The sequence below is a fragment of the Neopsephotus bourkii genome, unplaced genomic scaffold, assembly GCF_033783945.1.
Source record: "Neopsephotus bourkii isolate Nb327-2 ecotype Australia unplaced genomic scaffold, CSIRO-AGI_Nbou_v1 NB_741, whole genome shotgun sequence".
Taxonomy (NCBI): domain Eukaryota; kingdom Metazoa; phylum Chordata; class Aves; order Psittaciformes; family Psittacidae; genus Neopsephotus; species Neopsephotus bourkii.
In genome coordinates, this window is record NW_026901239.1 from 2,511,622 (window position 1) to 2,527,343 (window position 15,722).

General features: G+C 45.3%; 1 protein-coding gene across 2 annotated transcripts; it reads left to right on the forward strand.

Moving 5' to 3' along the window:
- Positions 1–700: 700 nt before the first annotated feature.
- PPEF2 (protein phosphatase with EF-hand domain 2) lies at positions 701–15,452 on the forward strand. Of its 2 annotated transcripts, XM_061354688.1 has the most exons (17): positions 701–920; positions 2,142–2,171; positions 4,264–4,391; positions 4,850–4,907; positions 5,956–6,131; positions 7,138–7,252; positions 8,025–8,071; positions 8,493–8,659; positions 8,744–8,780; positions 8,877–9,026; positions 9,775–10,110; positions 11,128–11,313; positions 11,989–12,131; positions 12,589–12,695; positions 13,449–13,612; positions 14,176–14,263; positions 14,863–15,452. In XM_061354688.1, the coding sequence occupies exons 1-17, from the start codon at positions 860–862 to the stop codon at positions 15,039–15,041; spliced, it is 2,172 nt and encodes a 723-aa protein (XP_061210672.1). In that variant the 5' UTR covers positions 701–859; the 3' UTR covers positions 15,042–15,452. The 2 variants fall into 2 exon arrangements, with proteins under 2 accessions (XP_061210672.1, XP_061210673.1); XM_061354689.1 differs by lacking the exon at positions 2,142–2,171.
- The last annotated feature ends 270 nt before the right edge of the window (positions 15,453–15,722 follow it).

Consider the following 15,722-nt stretch of genomic DNA (forward strand, 5'->3'; position numbering starts at 1 on the left):
ATGAACATTAGTCTGCATATACTGATTGTTAATGAATCAGCTTAATGACTTCTATACAGAAGACAAGAAAGTAGGTGGAAAAACCTGGTAGTGGAAGATGTGCTTGGGCACAAGACAGGTGTCATGGTTTAACCCCAGCCAGACAGCTTGTGCACTCACTCCCCCCTGCTTCTTGCCCTCCCCATACTCCTGGAAGGACAGAGAGAAGAATCAGAAAGAATGCAACTCCCACGGGTTGAGATAAGAACAGTTTAGTAACTAAGGTACAACACAAATCACTACTGCTGCCACCAATAATAGTAATGATAAAAGAAATAACAAGGGAAGAGAATACAAGACCCCATCACCAGGTGACCAATAACTCGCCCCCCCAGCCCGACCAAGCACTGACCGATACCTCCTCCAACCCTGCAGTCCACCTAGCCCTTCCAGGTAACTGTCTGTTACCTGCTGGGCATGACGTGCTGTGGTATGGAATACCTCTTTGGTCAGTTTGGATCAGGTGTCCTGTCTCTGCTTCCTCCTGGCTTCCCCTCCTCCCTGGCAGAGCATGAGGCTCACCAAGTCCTTGGCCAAACTAAAACATCATTGTTATCAGCTCTGTTCCCAGCTGAAAGTCAAAACACAGCACTGCACCAGCTACCAAGAAGGAGAAAAATGACTGCTACTGCTGAACCCAGGACAACAGGCCACCTGCTCATTGATCTCAAGTGTTTATATATTTAATTATAGATTCTCAACGCTGTGGGACATATTGCAGCTGCCTTCATTCTGACTGAATGATCTTTCCCACATCTCTCTGGTGGTTTTGAAGATACTGGACGGGACTGCAACATTCTAGGAGCATTGGTTAGAGAACATGGGATCTGGTAGTTCTGGAAATGCCAACTACAAGTACTCCCTGCAGAAGTCTGAAAATGGTGAGTGTCTCTTTGAAAAGTCTTTGAGCATCTGCTCCTGCACCTGCTGTTGGGAGGTTGCAGTGCATCTGTTTCTTTTCTGAATTACCTGGTTTTCTTCATAGTGTTGAGTTTGAGGTCACGTCTTTCAGTATCCTGTAACAAGGACTCTCAGCTGTTGGGAGACCACTGACAGGCATGAGAAAATGACAGCTATTTAGAGCAGGGTTAGATGAGAATCAACAAAACCTAAACAGAAATTAAGCAGCAAAAAGCAATTCAGTTAGAACTAACATTGAAGGGTTATCAGTTGCTGTCTCTCAAAGCTGTAATGATTTATTTTTATTAAACCCTCTGTATGATAGTATCAACTTTGTGGGTGTGTGCTTAGGTCTGCTATAGAACAAAGGTAGATTATGAGTGAAACTTTACATATAATGAAGTGTAAAGAAGCAAATGTTTGCTTCCTTTGTTGTTTGAATCATCTGGCATTGGCAGACCAGCAGAATGGTGAAAACTGTTTCAGGAGCCTTGGAAAGAAAAGTAGCGACTGCAGGTAGAAATTAAGGAAGTGGGGATACCATTGTGACTCAGTCTTTTTGATTGTAATTCTATTCCGTTGAAAATCTCCCTCCAACTTTTATTTAAGTAAGTTAAATCTGTCTATTGCCTATAGCACCAGAAAACCACAGACCTGCCCAACAACTTCAGGGCTGTTTTATGATAATGGCTTGTCTATAGCAAGCAAAATATACTGTAAAACTAGTTACTTATTTGAAACGCTGCATGAGACCCACTACCCCATCAGCAGCTTCCCATGGCAGTAAAACCTCTCTGAATTTCTTGTGTCTGGCTCTCCAAACCCTTCAGATCTGGTGATCTGCAGATGTGGAGCTGCTTAGAAGTTTCCATCCATGTACAGAGTGCCAGGTGTTGTCCTAATGCCTCACATAAGGCCCAGAGGCTGTTCCTAATAGAAAACTCTGATAAACTGGCCCTTGAGGGACCTGAGGGAGGAAGGGGATGGGGAGCCCAAGAGAGGGTTCCTCAAGCCTAGATCCTGTAGGCTGATGTGTGAACTGTACTGCTAGCATGAATAGTGGATTTTACTTTGAGTGCTGACACTTTGACATGCTTTCAGTAACTTATGTGATGATGTATGATTCAGTTTACTGCTTGGATCCCCATAAAATGTGGATAAATCTCTTTCTCTTCCTTCTTTATTCTTTTTTTCTAAACTAGTACAAACACTGCCAGATGAAACTCACCCAGGTAAGCTGGTGAACTACAATACCTGGCTTTTTCAGTTGCAGAGTCAGTTTCTGTAAAGTAGCATAAAAATCCAATGCCTTGCCCATCTGGAACTTAGAATAATGTGGACGGTGGTAGATATGCTCACTGTGTGTTTGATAATGAGTCTTTCATAGATTTGGTTTTTAATATCTGAAAGGATTTAGCTTTTATTGGTGCCTGTGGAGTCATAGCTATGACCATAGCTTGGTATTCACTTGAAATATATCTGACTCCTCCACAGTAATTAGGCACTTACCCACTATTAGGGGAATGCAAGATATTTAGAAGTTGTTTATTTTAGAAAATGATTGTTACTGTGATTTTGGTTATGTGCCAGCCAAATGACTGTACAGGGAGTGAGGTAGCTAGTGTCGTGTCAGTTAAAGAGCCTTGGAGCGGTAGCATCATGAGCACCAGCCTGCAGGAAAAAAGTCAGCCTTTCTTTTCCCAAAGCGCAGCAACTCAGTAGGCATTTTTGTTTTCAAGATACAAGGCTCAGGCAAAGACTACATAAGTTATTCTTGAATTAAGGCTAGCCAAGTCTTACCTTCTTGCCCATGACTTCACCACGACTCAGTTCCCAAGCTGCACAATAGCGATAGCTCTTCGTGTTTTGTGCTCTGCAGCTCCTACTCCTGTAACAGTAACATAATTTAGAAGGATTATTATTTTCCATATGTAAGCCATCAGGACATCTTATTTAGGTAAAGGTCAATGTTTCCTGCTCAAGTACAGGGAGGGTGGTTTATATTACATAATTAATGCAAGCTAGTTGAATTAATGTGATCTCTTTGTCTTATGCCAGCACGTAGCAGTCTTTGGGGTACAGGTGGGGTGTTGCTTTCTTTTTAAGCAGGTTTCTCCACCCCCCTCCACTCCCCCCCACTCCCCCCACCGCCCCCACCCCCCCCATTGCTCTCCCTGCTTCAGTGAATGTGGCAGTGCTCTCTCACAAACCAGATAGCAAAGGAACACAAGCTTCTGTAGCAGGGCTAACTCTGTCATCTCCATTTGATTCTGGGGCTAGCCTGTATATACAGCAGTCATCCCTCCCCACCTCAGCTAAAGATGCCACAGAGAAGCAGTGTTAGAAAATGTTTTAGATGTAGGGCTCTAGGGTAGGACTCCAGGAAGGTGCACAGAGGTTATCAAAAGAGAGGTAAGTTACAAAGTTGTTTGGCAGGGTGCTGTAAAGTAGTCAGTCCATGTGGGGTCAAGAGCAGCTAAGGAGGATGGAGTTGTTTCTAGAGGTGCTAGACTGTGGCAGAACTTGTAAAAGCAAATGGGACCCTGCACCAACGTACTTCAAATATGCACACACCCCATGTGAAATAATATTTAAATGGAAATCACTGGAATGGGGAAAACACAGAGGAATGGTTATGGTTTAAATATCACGGCAAATAGTCATCATTTTCTGCATTTTGTTCCTTCCGTGTCAGTAAGTGGCCAGAGATCTGTCTGCCTCTTTTCACTGTGGGTATTAATTTTGTTTTTCTTTTATTTGAAGATAATGGTATGTTTACATTTATGCTAGAATAGATCCCTTCTGAAGTTTGTCCAGAACAGCAAAACCTGAGGAACTGATTTGGCTTAGAAGGAAGGTGGATAATCCCCATATTTTTAAGGTGGAAAGGGACTCATTGTCTTGTTTTCCTTCAACTCCTTGTGCACTTCAGCCAAACCTCTAGTTCCTGAAACCTAGACTGTAAGACAGACATGAAAATCATCAAGGTAGATAGAAAGTGAAGAAATTGTCTATACTGAATAGCACATTTAGGTCTTTAGGCCCTAATAAGCTGTTGTTAATGCTGGTGCTGAGGAGCCAGCGGTGATGGTTAGAACTGCTTCATGAGAGGTTTCTGGTCAGACAGAATCAGACCAACCTCTCACACTATGCTGAAAAGATGCAGGTGTTCTGCTACCCTCAGTATTTAGGCATCAGAACACCTTTCCTGAAAGAGAGAGGTCCCTCTGCGATTTTCAGGGTGAGGAAAGGAGCTGTAGCAGGGTGCCTCAGCTGCAGCTAGTGCAGCGCAGTGCAGCACACTGGTTCTGGTTTTGTCCCCAGCTTTCAAGGCAGCTGTCTTGATCCAGCAGTGGTATCGGCGCTATGTTGCTCGCCTGGAAATGCGCCGACGTTGCACCTGGAGAATCTTTCAATCCATAGAGTACGCCTGTGAGCAGGATCAGATCAAGGTAAGGTGCCATGGAAAAAAGCTCGTAGGAAAATATGCAGGAGGGTGGTTTCTGTGTCACAGGCTCGCTCATTTCTGGCCACTGGCTGGTAAATCTCTAAGTACTTCAGTGGGCCAAGGACTGGGTTTCCTGCCCCTTCTTATCCTGTTGACTTCCTGCCTGCTTATGTCTGATGAGACCGTAAGTAATGAGTCTTGAAAGAAAGCTGTAAGGACCATTTAGTATTGTTTTTCCTGAGTTGGACACAATAGACAATGTTATTTGGTGAAGGTAAAGCTACTTTGGTGACTTGATCACAAGCTAGTTGAACTAGAATTGGTATAGTATGCTTTGTTGTACACACCAAACAATGTGAGAAGGGCTCAGACAATACTTCTAGAAAGAAGATCCTGTTAAGTTGCTACTCTGCAGGACTTCATTCCAGGGTGAATGATGATGGGCTTGCTCTCCTCTTGCAGCTTCACAACTTCTTCACTTACCTCATGGATCACTTCACACCAAGCAGCAGCAAAGAGAGTAAGTTTCTATGTGCCGCTTGCAGATGAGCATCAGCAGCTGAGGTTGCACCCTGTATTGATTCGCTGTCCAGTGCTGCCCCTTCAGGATGGCAAGAGGAATCAAAAGAATCTAAAGAGTGATGGCAGCAGGAATTTGGATAGGAAGTGAATTGTCTGGAGACTGTCAGAGCTGTGCAAAGGATGTGGGACAGTTCCAGCTCCTCAGGAGCTAGAAGGAGGCACAGAAGCTCAATATGTTTTTTATGAGTAGAATTAGAAATCTCAAGGGTATCTATTTGATTTATAGTTAGTCTCTCACTTATAACCGAGGTGTGTGTGGGGGAGAAGTTCTGTGGGAACCAATACTGTATCTCCCTGAATCTGCAGAGAGCATTATCTTAGTGCTGGGAACTTGCTAAAGGGCTTAGCTCTAAAATCTCATGGTAGTAAGTCAAGACTAACCATTTATTTTGCTGACCATAACCTGCTGAAGCATTTGCTCCTTCCTTTCAAACTGCCACCCTTTTTCTTACAACTACCCCACATATTTTACAGCAAAACTGTTGAGGAAGACTTTTTTTTTGGTGCCTGTATAAAAGGGGACAATGGTGTTCTGTTCCTAGAGTTGGGCTCTGAGATGTTACACTAAAACCAGGTGTATGTGTATTTATACAGATCTTGTGCAGCACTGAGAATGTAGGTGCAAGCTTACAAAAACCAGTGGGATGTAGGAGATGGTTCATTACGATACAGCTTGCTTTTGCATGCCATGGAAAATAAGATTTCAGTTAGCCATGGCAACCAATGCTCGTCTGGCTCTACTGAAGTTTTGCTAGCGTAGCTGCCAGCACTGCCTGACACATAGCACAGGGAAGCTTGTCCCTGCAGCCTTTTCCCCTACTGCAAATTCTGTAGTGGTGTCAAACTGGAAGCTCTCTCCCACCCCTGCCACTAGCTCTAACCTCACCAAACAGCTTTTTGTTAGCAAATTGCTGGAATGGTGCACTGAGCCAACCTAACTTTTCCTTGTCTCTGTTTTTAAAACAACTGATCCATCTGCCGTCCAGGGGATTTTATCAGTCGCATGTTCATTAGTGGGGAAAGCTTCAAAGAGGCAGAGCTGGAAAAGTACTGCGACTATGAATCCATAGAGGTGCCAGACTCCTACACCGGACCCCGTCTCTCTTTCCCGCTCCTTCCTGACCATGCTACTGCCTTGCTGGAAGCTTTCAAACAGAAACAAGTAAGGATCCCCAAAGGAACCATGCTTTCCTACCCTCTACACAAGGGTCTAGGATAGATAGTTTGGTTTTAGCCTTCTTAACCAGCTAAGCTGACTGGAGTATAACAAGCTGGCAGGCGGTGAAGGAAATGGGGCTGGCAATGGTTTGGTGTTTCCCCCTACCACCTGCACTTTTTTCCTTTCTGAAAATGCAGTTCTGACAAACCCCAGAACTTCTCATAGGTGTGTATCAATATTAACCTGAATTTCATTTTGAAAGGGAAAAAACCCCACCCCCACGCCAGTCCATGCTGAAAACAGTCTGTCATTTTTTGTTGCAATTCCTCAATTTGTTAAAAAGTTTAGGATGGCCCAGATGGAACTAGCTGATTGAAGTTATGTTTTGTGCCATGCAGCTTTGACTTACATTTAAAATGTAAACCATGAAATTTTTGCTGTGGAAGTCCAGTACCAGTTCAGCAGCATGAACAAGACAATTCCTCGTACAAATGCAGTGTTCTGTTGCCATCCCTCAGTCAAAGTGCTGAACTGCAAAACAGGCCACAAGGCCCCTTCTCCAAACAAAATGACTTTTAAAACAAAGGTCTCTAGTGCTTTGACTAATATTAAATGCCTACACCCTGTGAACACTTCTGCAGGACATGTGAGAGTTCACAGCCTGGTTTAATGTGGAAAAGCTAAGAAAGATCTAGAGATGCAGCTCGCTACCTGTGATGCTGGGCTGGAATTGCTGCTGCTCTAGGAAGCGGTGTTGCCTAGGGCTTTTGGATTCCCCTGCCAGACCTGCCAGTGCTGAGACTGCTTTGGGTCAGTCTCCTCAGTCCTGCTGTTTCCCAGTATTGTCCTTACCTTGTTTACAAGCCCATAGGTGAGCACTGTTATCCCAGTGAGAGCTTCTGCCATCCAGGTTGTCAATCCCTGGTGGATCTTCAGGTCCTTTCACAGCTGTATTGCTGCTCAGAGGTCACTGGTTTCCTGCTTTAATCCCTTCACTTTCTCCTAGTAGCAGCTCCATGCTCGCTATGTCTTAAACCTCCTGCATGAGACCAGGAAGCACCTCAAGCAGTTGCCAAACATCAGCCATGTCTCCACGTGCTACAGTGAGGAGGTCACCGTGTGCGGTAGGTCTGGGATGGGGGGGTACTGCACAGTCTCTGGAGCAGATCACTTGTGTGGAAGGGGTAGGAAAGATATCAAATGGTAGCAAGCACTTCTGCCCTCCTCTGTACTGAATGTGGAACATAAATGAGGCCTGTAAGCAAATGCCTGTTTGAACCGACAGGCAACTGATGCTGTCCAAAATATTCAGGTTTACCATACGATACTTTAATGTGAGCTGCTGTAAAGACTAGCCTGGAGGGTGGAGGGAGCATGTCTGCATCTTGGCCCACTTTCTGCTTGGTCTAGAACAGGAAGGAGACAGGGTGTTGAGGGAACATGGTTTGTCTCTTTGTGTCTTGTGTTTGGCTTCTGGCACGGATTTTGGGATACACCATTGACAAACCCTGCCCCTAGATGGTAACTAATTTGATTATTATTTCATATGCAAAGCTTTCTCCCATGTAATGATCAGTTTCTTGTGTCATGTTGCATCATCATCATAATAGAGAAATGAACAAAACTTCTGAATCAGAGGCTTCAGAAGCTAGTGTGTGTTTTTTGGTATTCTCAGGTGTCAGCCTTTACATCATGTCATTTTCCTTTGGGTGCAAGCCTCAGTGTAAAGAAACTTGTACCTTGAACTTCCCAAATATTTCAGTTTATTTCAAATTTTTCATTTCAATATTTCACATATTTCAGTTTCTAGAGGTGATACTTTAGAGGAAGTTATTTATTGGTGTCTTTTTCAATTGAGGATAAACATACCATGACTTGTCTTTTTGTGCCTATTAGGAGACTTGCATGGCCAGCTGGATGACTTGTTCCTCATATTTTATAAGGTAGGCACTGAATCTGGAGAAGGAGGCTGGCCAGGCATGGGGAGAGGGATTGCATGGGTCATGCTGAGAAGTGTTTGCAAATCTGGGACCTTCACATGCAATTCTCCAGGTCAGTTTGATCAGTTTGGCTTCACAAAGCAGCAGCTTATTCCCTTGCTGAAATCATGAATACATGTACATTTGGGAAGTGACAGTGGACAGTTTTGTAAGTGCTGATACCAGTGGCAGCTCTTCCTGACTGACAGCTTTCACTTGTCGGTGCATTTGCCACTGGGCACCTATAGGATAAAAGTAGGAGTCAGGACCTATTGCATAAGGTAACCTGGACAGGAGTGAGAGCATGTGGGGCTGGCAGGGAGAGGAACATGGAGATTGTGTGGAGGCCTCTCTTGTGACATCTTCCTGTTCCTTGCTTTTACAGAATGGCCTTCCTTCCCCTTCTAAATCATATGTCTTCAATGGGGACTTTGTAGACAGAGGCAAACAGTCCCTTGAGATCCTCATCATCCTCTTTACCTTCCTCTTGATCTATCCAAAGGAGGTTCACCTCAACCGTGGGAACCATGAGGACCACATGGTCAACTTACGGTATGGGTTCTGTGTGGGGCTGCTTGCAATGTCAAGGCTGTCGCTGTGAAATCCCACTGAATTTCCTTTCTCCTGTTCCTTTAGCTATGGTTTCACCAAGGAAGTAATGCAGAAATACAAGGTAGGTATACTTTTGTATCTCCTTTACCAGGTGAGAGGTGGACTTCAAAGCCTTGATGCTTTTTAGCATCTTTTTCTTTCTGACCTGTCCTCCTAGGTGCATGGGAAAAAAATCTTGAAGATGATTCAGAATGTCTTTTGCTGGCTCCCCCTTGCCACCCTGATTGATCAGAAAGTCCTCATTATACATGGGGGCATCTCTGACACCACTGACCTGGATGTGCTTGAGAAAATTCAAAGGAACCAAGTAGGTTTCATTTCCTAAACACTGCAAGAGACAACAGTGTTGCTGATCTGTGGTGAAGAGCTTATTTCTACAGGTCATCTTGGCTGTTGATGGTCTTCCTAGACAAACTGTGTTTAGGTACAGGCTTGGAGAGGATCACTTTGGTTTAATAGTGTATGTGCAGGAGGTGTGAAGGGAAGAGGCACTCTTGGCTTCTGGAATGTGTAGGATTAGTCCTTTTCTCATTCTGTCAACACATTCCCATTGCGGATTAAATCTATGTAGGAAATTCTTTCCTGTTAGTGTGGTGAGGCACTGGAATAAGTTGCCCAGGGAGGTTGTGAATGCTCCGTCCCTGGCAGTGTTCAAGGCCAGGTTGAACGAGGCCTTGGGTGATATGGTTTAGAGTGAGGTGTCCCTGCCCATGGCAGGGGGTTTGGAACCTGATGATCTTAAGGTCCTTTCCACCCCTAACTATTCTATGATTCTATGATTCTATGTACTCTGTCTTTTGTGAAATGCCTGAGCAGCGTAAAACCAATGAAGATGCGTGATCTGTAGTCAGGTTGGATGGGGGGGCCCAGCTGTAAATCTGGAATGGCATATGCGAGAGGATGGCACTAGTAATCACTCACAGTTAATCAGCATTTGATGGTAGCAAAGGGATTTCAGGCTTGGGTCACTTGTCTGCCAGTGGAAGATGTTAGACCTGAAGATACTGGTTTCCAAGTGGTGTGATCAGGTCTCTTTTCTCTTTTACCTTTTTCAGTTTGCTTCTGTATTGAGAAGGAAGAAAAGAAAGAAGTCAAACAGAAATGCGGAAATACAGGAAACAAATGAGGAGAGCAAAGCAGAGGCTGACCCAGCAGGGAATGAGGCAACTCAGAGTTTACCTCCCTCATCCCAGCCAGCCCAGGCTCCCAGGACAGCCAACAGGCCGGAGTTCTCCAGGTGGGTCCGGCAGACGGTGCAGGAGCAAATTGAGTGGTGCCGCCGGCTGGTGGACATCAGCGAGTCAGAGGAGGAGGAGCTCACCTATGCCAGCGTGGTCTCCTTGACAGATTTGGATGGGCCGTGCCGGACTCGCCAGGAGGACTGGAAGCAGGTGAGTAGTCTAGTGGGGCCCTGAGCTTGGTGGGCTGTTTGTGCCTCCTGCAGGTTTGCTCTCTGGTATGAGAAATCTCAGTGCAAAACATGTGGGTCAGTGCACAGATCTCTCTGCATGGCTGAATAATTAAAAGTGCTGCTCTGACACAGAGCAGAGCAACAGGTTTTCTTGAATCACGGGAGGGAAGAGAAAGAATAGAATAGGCAAGACTGACTGTAGAGCTCAGGGGTTGTATCGCTGGCTGTGTATGTGGGGTACCGGAAGTCAGTCTGTAGGTAATGAATGAGCATGTCATTTGCTGACAAGTGAGTTGTGATGTTGTGTGCTAAGAGCAGACTGAAGGTTTTAGCTGGGTTCCCTGTGAGTAGATTGTTAGGGAGTGTCAGAGCCTGGGAATTTGCTTACCTGTTTGTGTTAGACCAGTCTGTAAGCTCCTTCTGTGTGCTCTGAAACCATCGTTCCTTACTCCGTGTTACATGACAACTCAGCACCGCACACCTTATCAGAATAAAGCTACAGATTGAGGTCAGGGTTAAAGAGATTAAACTTTAATCCAAATAGCAGTTACTGAGTCAGCACTTACATTTCTGGAGGCTGTGGATTGTCCCGGCTAGAGTACAAAGGAATTTGACACTAAGCCTGCTCACGGCCTCAGGATCTGCCAGGTGTTCTTGCCCTGGGATTTGTGTTTTAGTGTGGAGGAAGACAGGCAAGACTCCTTGAAATCTTAAGGGGCAGCAAAAGGAAAGCTTGTATCAGGCCTGATTTATGGACAGCCCTCTTCCCCCAGGCCTACAGTATTGCCACTTCTGTGGTGGACCAGATCTGTGACAGCCCTGCAGAGCAGAATGGTGGTTCAGCTAAGATGCAGCAAATACCTCTGTTTCTCTGCACTATGGTAATAAGAGCAGTCCATGGAGGGATTTGGAGGAAGAGCTGTATTTGCTTTGTAAACTTTGATGGGTGGTTTCTGTTGGGTACACTTCATTCAGTAAATGTTTCACACCCCTTCAGATCTTAGACATTCTCTGGAGTGACCCCATGCCTCAGGAAGGCTGCATAGTAAATACGGTGCGAGGTGGTGGCTGCTACTTCGGGCCTGATGTGACAAGGAAGATCCTTGAGAAATACAACTTGCAGTTCCTCATCCGCTCCCACGAGTGCAAGCAAGAGGGCTACGAGTTCTGTCACAACCGGAAGGTCGGTGAGGGGGATGGCATGAAGGATACTTGGGTTTCCATCCTGCCAGGGTGTGTGTTCTACGGTGGCTCCTCTCAGCTCTGCATTTCTTCCAATGGCACTTTGTTAGGTACATACAAAATCATTGAAAGGCCTTATTGGGAGTTACTGAAGTGTGTTTCCAGCTGAGGTCTTAGGTCAGGACAGTCTGGAGCCACCTACACTGTGAGGGGCATTTGATGTGCAGGCAAAGCATGTTCTTGTGCGTGGTAGCTGAGATTTGAACCCATTTGTGCCATTGCCCCCACTTAAAGCAGCTGTTTCTGAAGATGACATACAAAAGGTGTTTCTAAGCTGCTGCAGCAGTTTTGCTCTTGGAAGATTCAGGGTCACTTCAGTGACTTCCACAGGGGCACTTTTGGCTCCATTAACTGCAGTGGAGAGTCGAAGTTTGTCAGGAGAACACAGAAGTTCAGCGTGTGGTTAGATCCACATTAGGAACTGCACTGCCCTGAAACTCCAACCTGTAAGGCTTCCAGGCCACCTTACCCTTCCTTTTCCACATAAAACATGGTGCTTTCAGTCTGTTAACTCCAGATAGGACTGGTTGTGTTGTTTTTGCAGATACATGTGTATATTATACAGGATGTATGTACTGATCTTAAATATCTCTTTTTTTTTGGGGGGGGGGGTTAGGTGCTGACCATATTTTCAGCCTCGAACTACTATGAGATTGGCAGCAACAGAGGAGCCTACGTGAAGCTGGGGCCAGACCTTGTCCCCCATTTTGTTCAGTACCAAGCCAACAAGGCAGTCCATACTCTCACTATGACCCAAAGGCAAGGCTTTCCTGTTGTGCTGTATTCACCAAGTCAAAATTCCACAAGGGAAAACCTGGGGAGCTTTGAGAATGTTTGACTTTGGAGCTGAACGTTCACAGCTTGATTTACTAAATAATAGCGCTAGAGGAGGATTCCAGCTTTGTGTGGGCTCAAGGGTTGAGGAGGGAGCTTACAGGATCTTACAGACTGATTTTCCAGTTTCTCTTTTCAATGTCAAATTTCAGTTTTGACACTTGCTGAGGTTCCCTTTTGCTTCACTTCACAAATTGATGCAGGGCTGTGCTTGTCCTGCAGTGCTTTGTCAGGAGCAGTTAGATGCAGCTGTAGCTGTGCAGAGTGGCTGTGAGAGGGGCTGGGCAATGCAGGGATAGGCCGGAGGACTGGGAGGGTGCAGCTTCTCTCACACTTCATGGCAAGCCCTTTAATATGCTTCTCTCTTTTCTGCACCCTTCAGAATCAGCAGAGTAGAGGAGTCAGCCTTTCGAGCCTTGCGGGAAAAGCTGTTTGCTCACACTTCAGCCCTCATCAGCACGTTCAAGGCCTATGATACAGACAATACTGGTGAATTTGACCTGGAACATGTCTGTTGTGTCACTTGGGAAGGGCTGCGTGGTCTCTAGATGTTCCTTCATCCCTGGAGTCTAAAATCACAGGGAAGTGGGGGATGTCCTTTGTAGCAGCTGTCTCTGTCAGAGCCTTAAGGAAGGAGCTGAGAGTTCATAATTATACATCTGCCAGGATTGCTCTGCTGGTGCAGCTGCCAAGATGTGGTGTTGAGTTCTGTCCATTTGTGGGCTGGGGGACAAAGGGGACACAGTGGTTGGCTGCTTCTAGGTAGAACTACTTTCTTGCTTTCTTCTCTGGCAGCCAAATTGTTGACAAAAGTCCAGTTCAGCTGTTCCAGCAGCTGCTAAACTAGAGGATTTTCCATGTTTCGGGGTCCCTGAGGAAATACTAGCGCAGCTGTGTAGGCCACAATCTGCAGGGTGACCCTGGCTGTAGGCCACAAATTTATAACGAAATATCCCAAGTTAGTGTCTTCCTGTTGTTCAGATGATTGCAGACTCATGGCTCAGACTTCCTGCAATGATCCAAAGCTCACTGAAGCAGGGAGGAGCAGCAACGCACTTGTGACTGGTGCTTTTACAGCCATGTAGGGATTTTGCCTGCACCAAAGAGCTGAAGTGTGCCATGGAGAAATAATGCTGTAGCTGTCAGCAGCATGGCAGACTGTGTATGAGTACTGCTGTAGGCCTTTTATTTTGCCCTTATGTGCTTCCAGATGTCTGATTCTTGGAGATCTTTTCCTTACAGGAAGGATCACGCTGAGCAACTGGGCAACAGCAGTGGAGTCAGTCTTGCACTTGGGATTGCCCTGGCGAATGCTGAGGCCACAGCTGGTGCGCAGCACAGCAGATGGCATGCTGGAATACAAGTCCTGGCTGGACGACTTGGCCATGGAGCGGCCGAGCCAAGAGGTAAGGCCTCGCCCCCTTCCATCGACGCAGGTCACCAGATCCCTTCAGCATGTGGAACCAAGAAAGGTTCTACAGGGGAATTGATAGTTCTTGCGTAATTCAATATCATACTGAAGTTGATGGAAGAGCTTGCGTGAACTGAATCAGTCCAGAAACATTGAGTCCATTCCAGAAATAGATGATGTATGTGTGATCAAAATCTAGAGGTAGTTTTGGATGCAGGCTTTTGAGTGGGAAAACTATATTCCATTCTCTGAGTCACAGTTTCTCTAATTACACCCAGCAAAACCAACTCTGCAATGGTTAAAAAGCATAATTCAAATCACTGTCTTCTCTGTTAGCCTAGAAAAGCTGTGTTTGGAAGCAGTAAGTTGCTACAATGCAGAGTTGCACAGAGGATCCAGTCATCACCAACCTGTTTCATAAGGCACACGATGCTAAGTGCACTGCTGGCAAACTCTTGAGAGCAGTATATGTTTTCATTTATGTGAAGGTAGCAGCAACTGCTCAAAGAAAGCAGGCAGCTGTCAGAAGGGCAGAAGCATGAGTTTGTTGTCTTTCAGCACATCCAGACGAGCTTGCTGGAAGTCATTTATCGAAACAGATCCAACCTGGAGACTATATTCAGGATCATCGACAGAGATCATTCAGGTAAGCAGGTCTGCAAGGGGTGCTGGTCACTGCATTGTATTCTGTTCTACTTTTGGGCCCCTTTAGTATGTACAAAGGCATTTTTATTCAGTGGTTTAAGGCTTGGGTCTTTCTCCTCCCCCAGGAACTTCTGAAATATCACTGTGTGATTCCACTAACTTGATGCATTTTTAAGGGCTCTGTGCAGTCCAGGTAGAGAATTAACTTTTTTGTTCTGAACTTCAGCAGAACAAAAACTGTAATGAGAGCACTGACAGTAATGCAGCATACTTAGGATCTGGAGTGTTACCTGTTTTCAAGCAGTCATCTCCACCAAATTACTTTGGGCAAGAGAAAATACAAGTCTTTGGTTTCTTTTGTTCTCCCAAACTGCATTATATCTTTTTACTGCTTTGTGTTTTAGTCAGTATTCTCCATGATAGGAAATATAGTTGCAGCATGTGAAATGTAGATGATGAGTGATTTCCTTCCTTCTTTTAAGGGTACTCAGGCAGCAGGGGTGGGGTGAGAGTTCAAGCCTGAGCAGGGGTCCCTGCTTGCAGCAGTGCCTGTGGTGACCTTGTGCTGAGGTGGCTGTGGTCTTCCTTTCCTCTCCACAGGCCTCATCTCATTTGAGGAATTCCACCAAACGTGGAAGCTGTTCAGCTCCCACATGAACATTGAACTCACAGATGATGGCATCAACGACTTAGTTCGCAGCATTGATTTCAATAAAGATGGAAACATTGACTTCAATGAGTTCCTAGAAGCCTTCCGCCTTGTCAGACAGTCACAGTAGTGAGAACCTGGTGTGGGTTGCCACCTTCAATGCCTTGACTACCCATGAAGCCAGGACTGCCCCCCACCTAACCACAGAGCGTGCCTGCAAATGTGGAGAAAGGCAAGGCAGATACCTGGAGCACTTCTTGGTTGAAAACAGCCACTGCTATAGCCAACAGCAGTGATCCATTCTGGAAAGGGAATGGGTAAAATAGATAAGCTGTACTTCAAATCTGGCCATTTTTAAGGAGCTGTTTCAAGTAGAGCTTCCTGCTCAAAGGGAAGGTGAAACTTAGCTTATCTTGTCAACATATGTGATGAAATGTTACAGGTCTACTTCCAGTGTTGTGTAGTTTCTCGTAGGTAATGTTTTAAGCTGGTAGCAACTGCTAGAGCATAACTTCCCATTTAATAAACATTTTTTTCTACATTGCTGGTTCTGGCCTATTTTGTTTCTTTTTTTTTTTTTTTTGTGGCTAATGAACAAAATTATTGTCTCTATCATAACAGTCTCCTACTAAAGAGAATAATGTATTTTTGTTTCAGTTATTCTGTGACTTTTGTAATAAGGAAAAAAAGGCAACTTGGGTGGGGAAGCTGTCTCTCCCATACTTGTAGTAGCCCCTGCTCTGGAGTACTATGGACTATGACCTTGTATTTTAGTTGGGACAGAGGCTGCCAAGCAGCTCTGAGACCTTGG

Bases quoted from the DNA above. Each gene is read 5' to 3' on its own strand.
- PPEF2 (XM_061354688.1), top strand. From the start codon at position 860: ATGGGATCTGGTAGTTCTGGAAATGCCAACTACAAGTACTCCCTGCAG. The intron at 12,696-13,448 runs GTGAATTTGACC...TTTTCCTTACAG, and splicing joins CTATGATACAGACAATACTG to GAAGGATCACGCTGAGCAAC. The intron at 14,264-14,862 runs GTAAGCAGGTCT...TCCTCTCCACAG, and splicing joins CATCGACAGAGATCATTCAG to GCCTCATCTCATTTGAGGAA.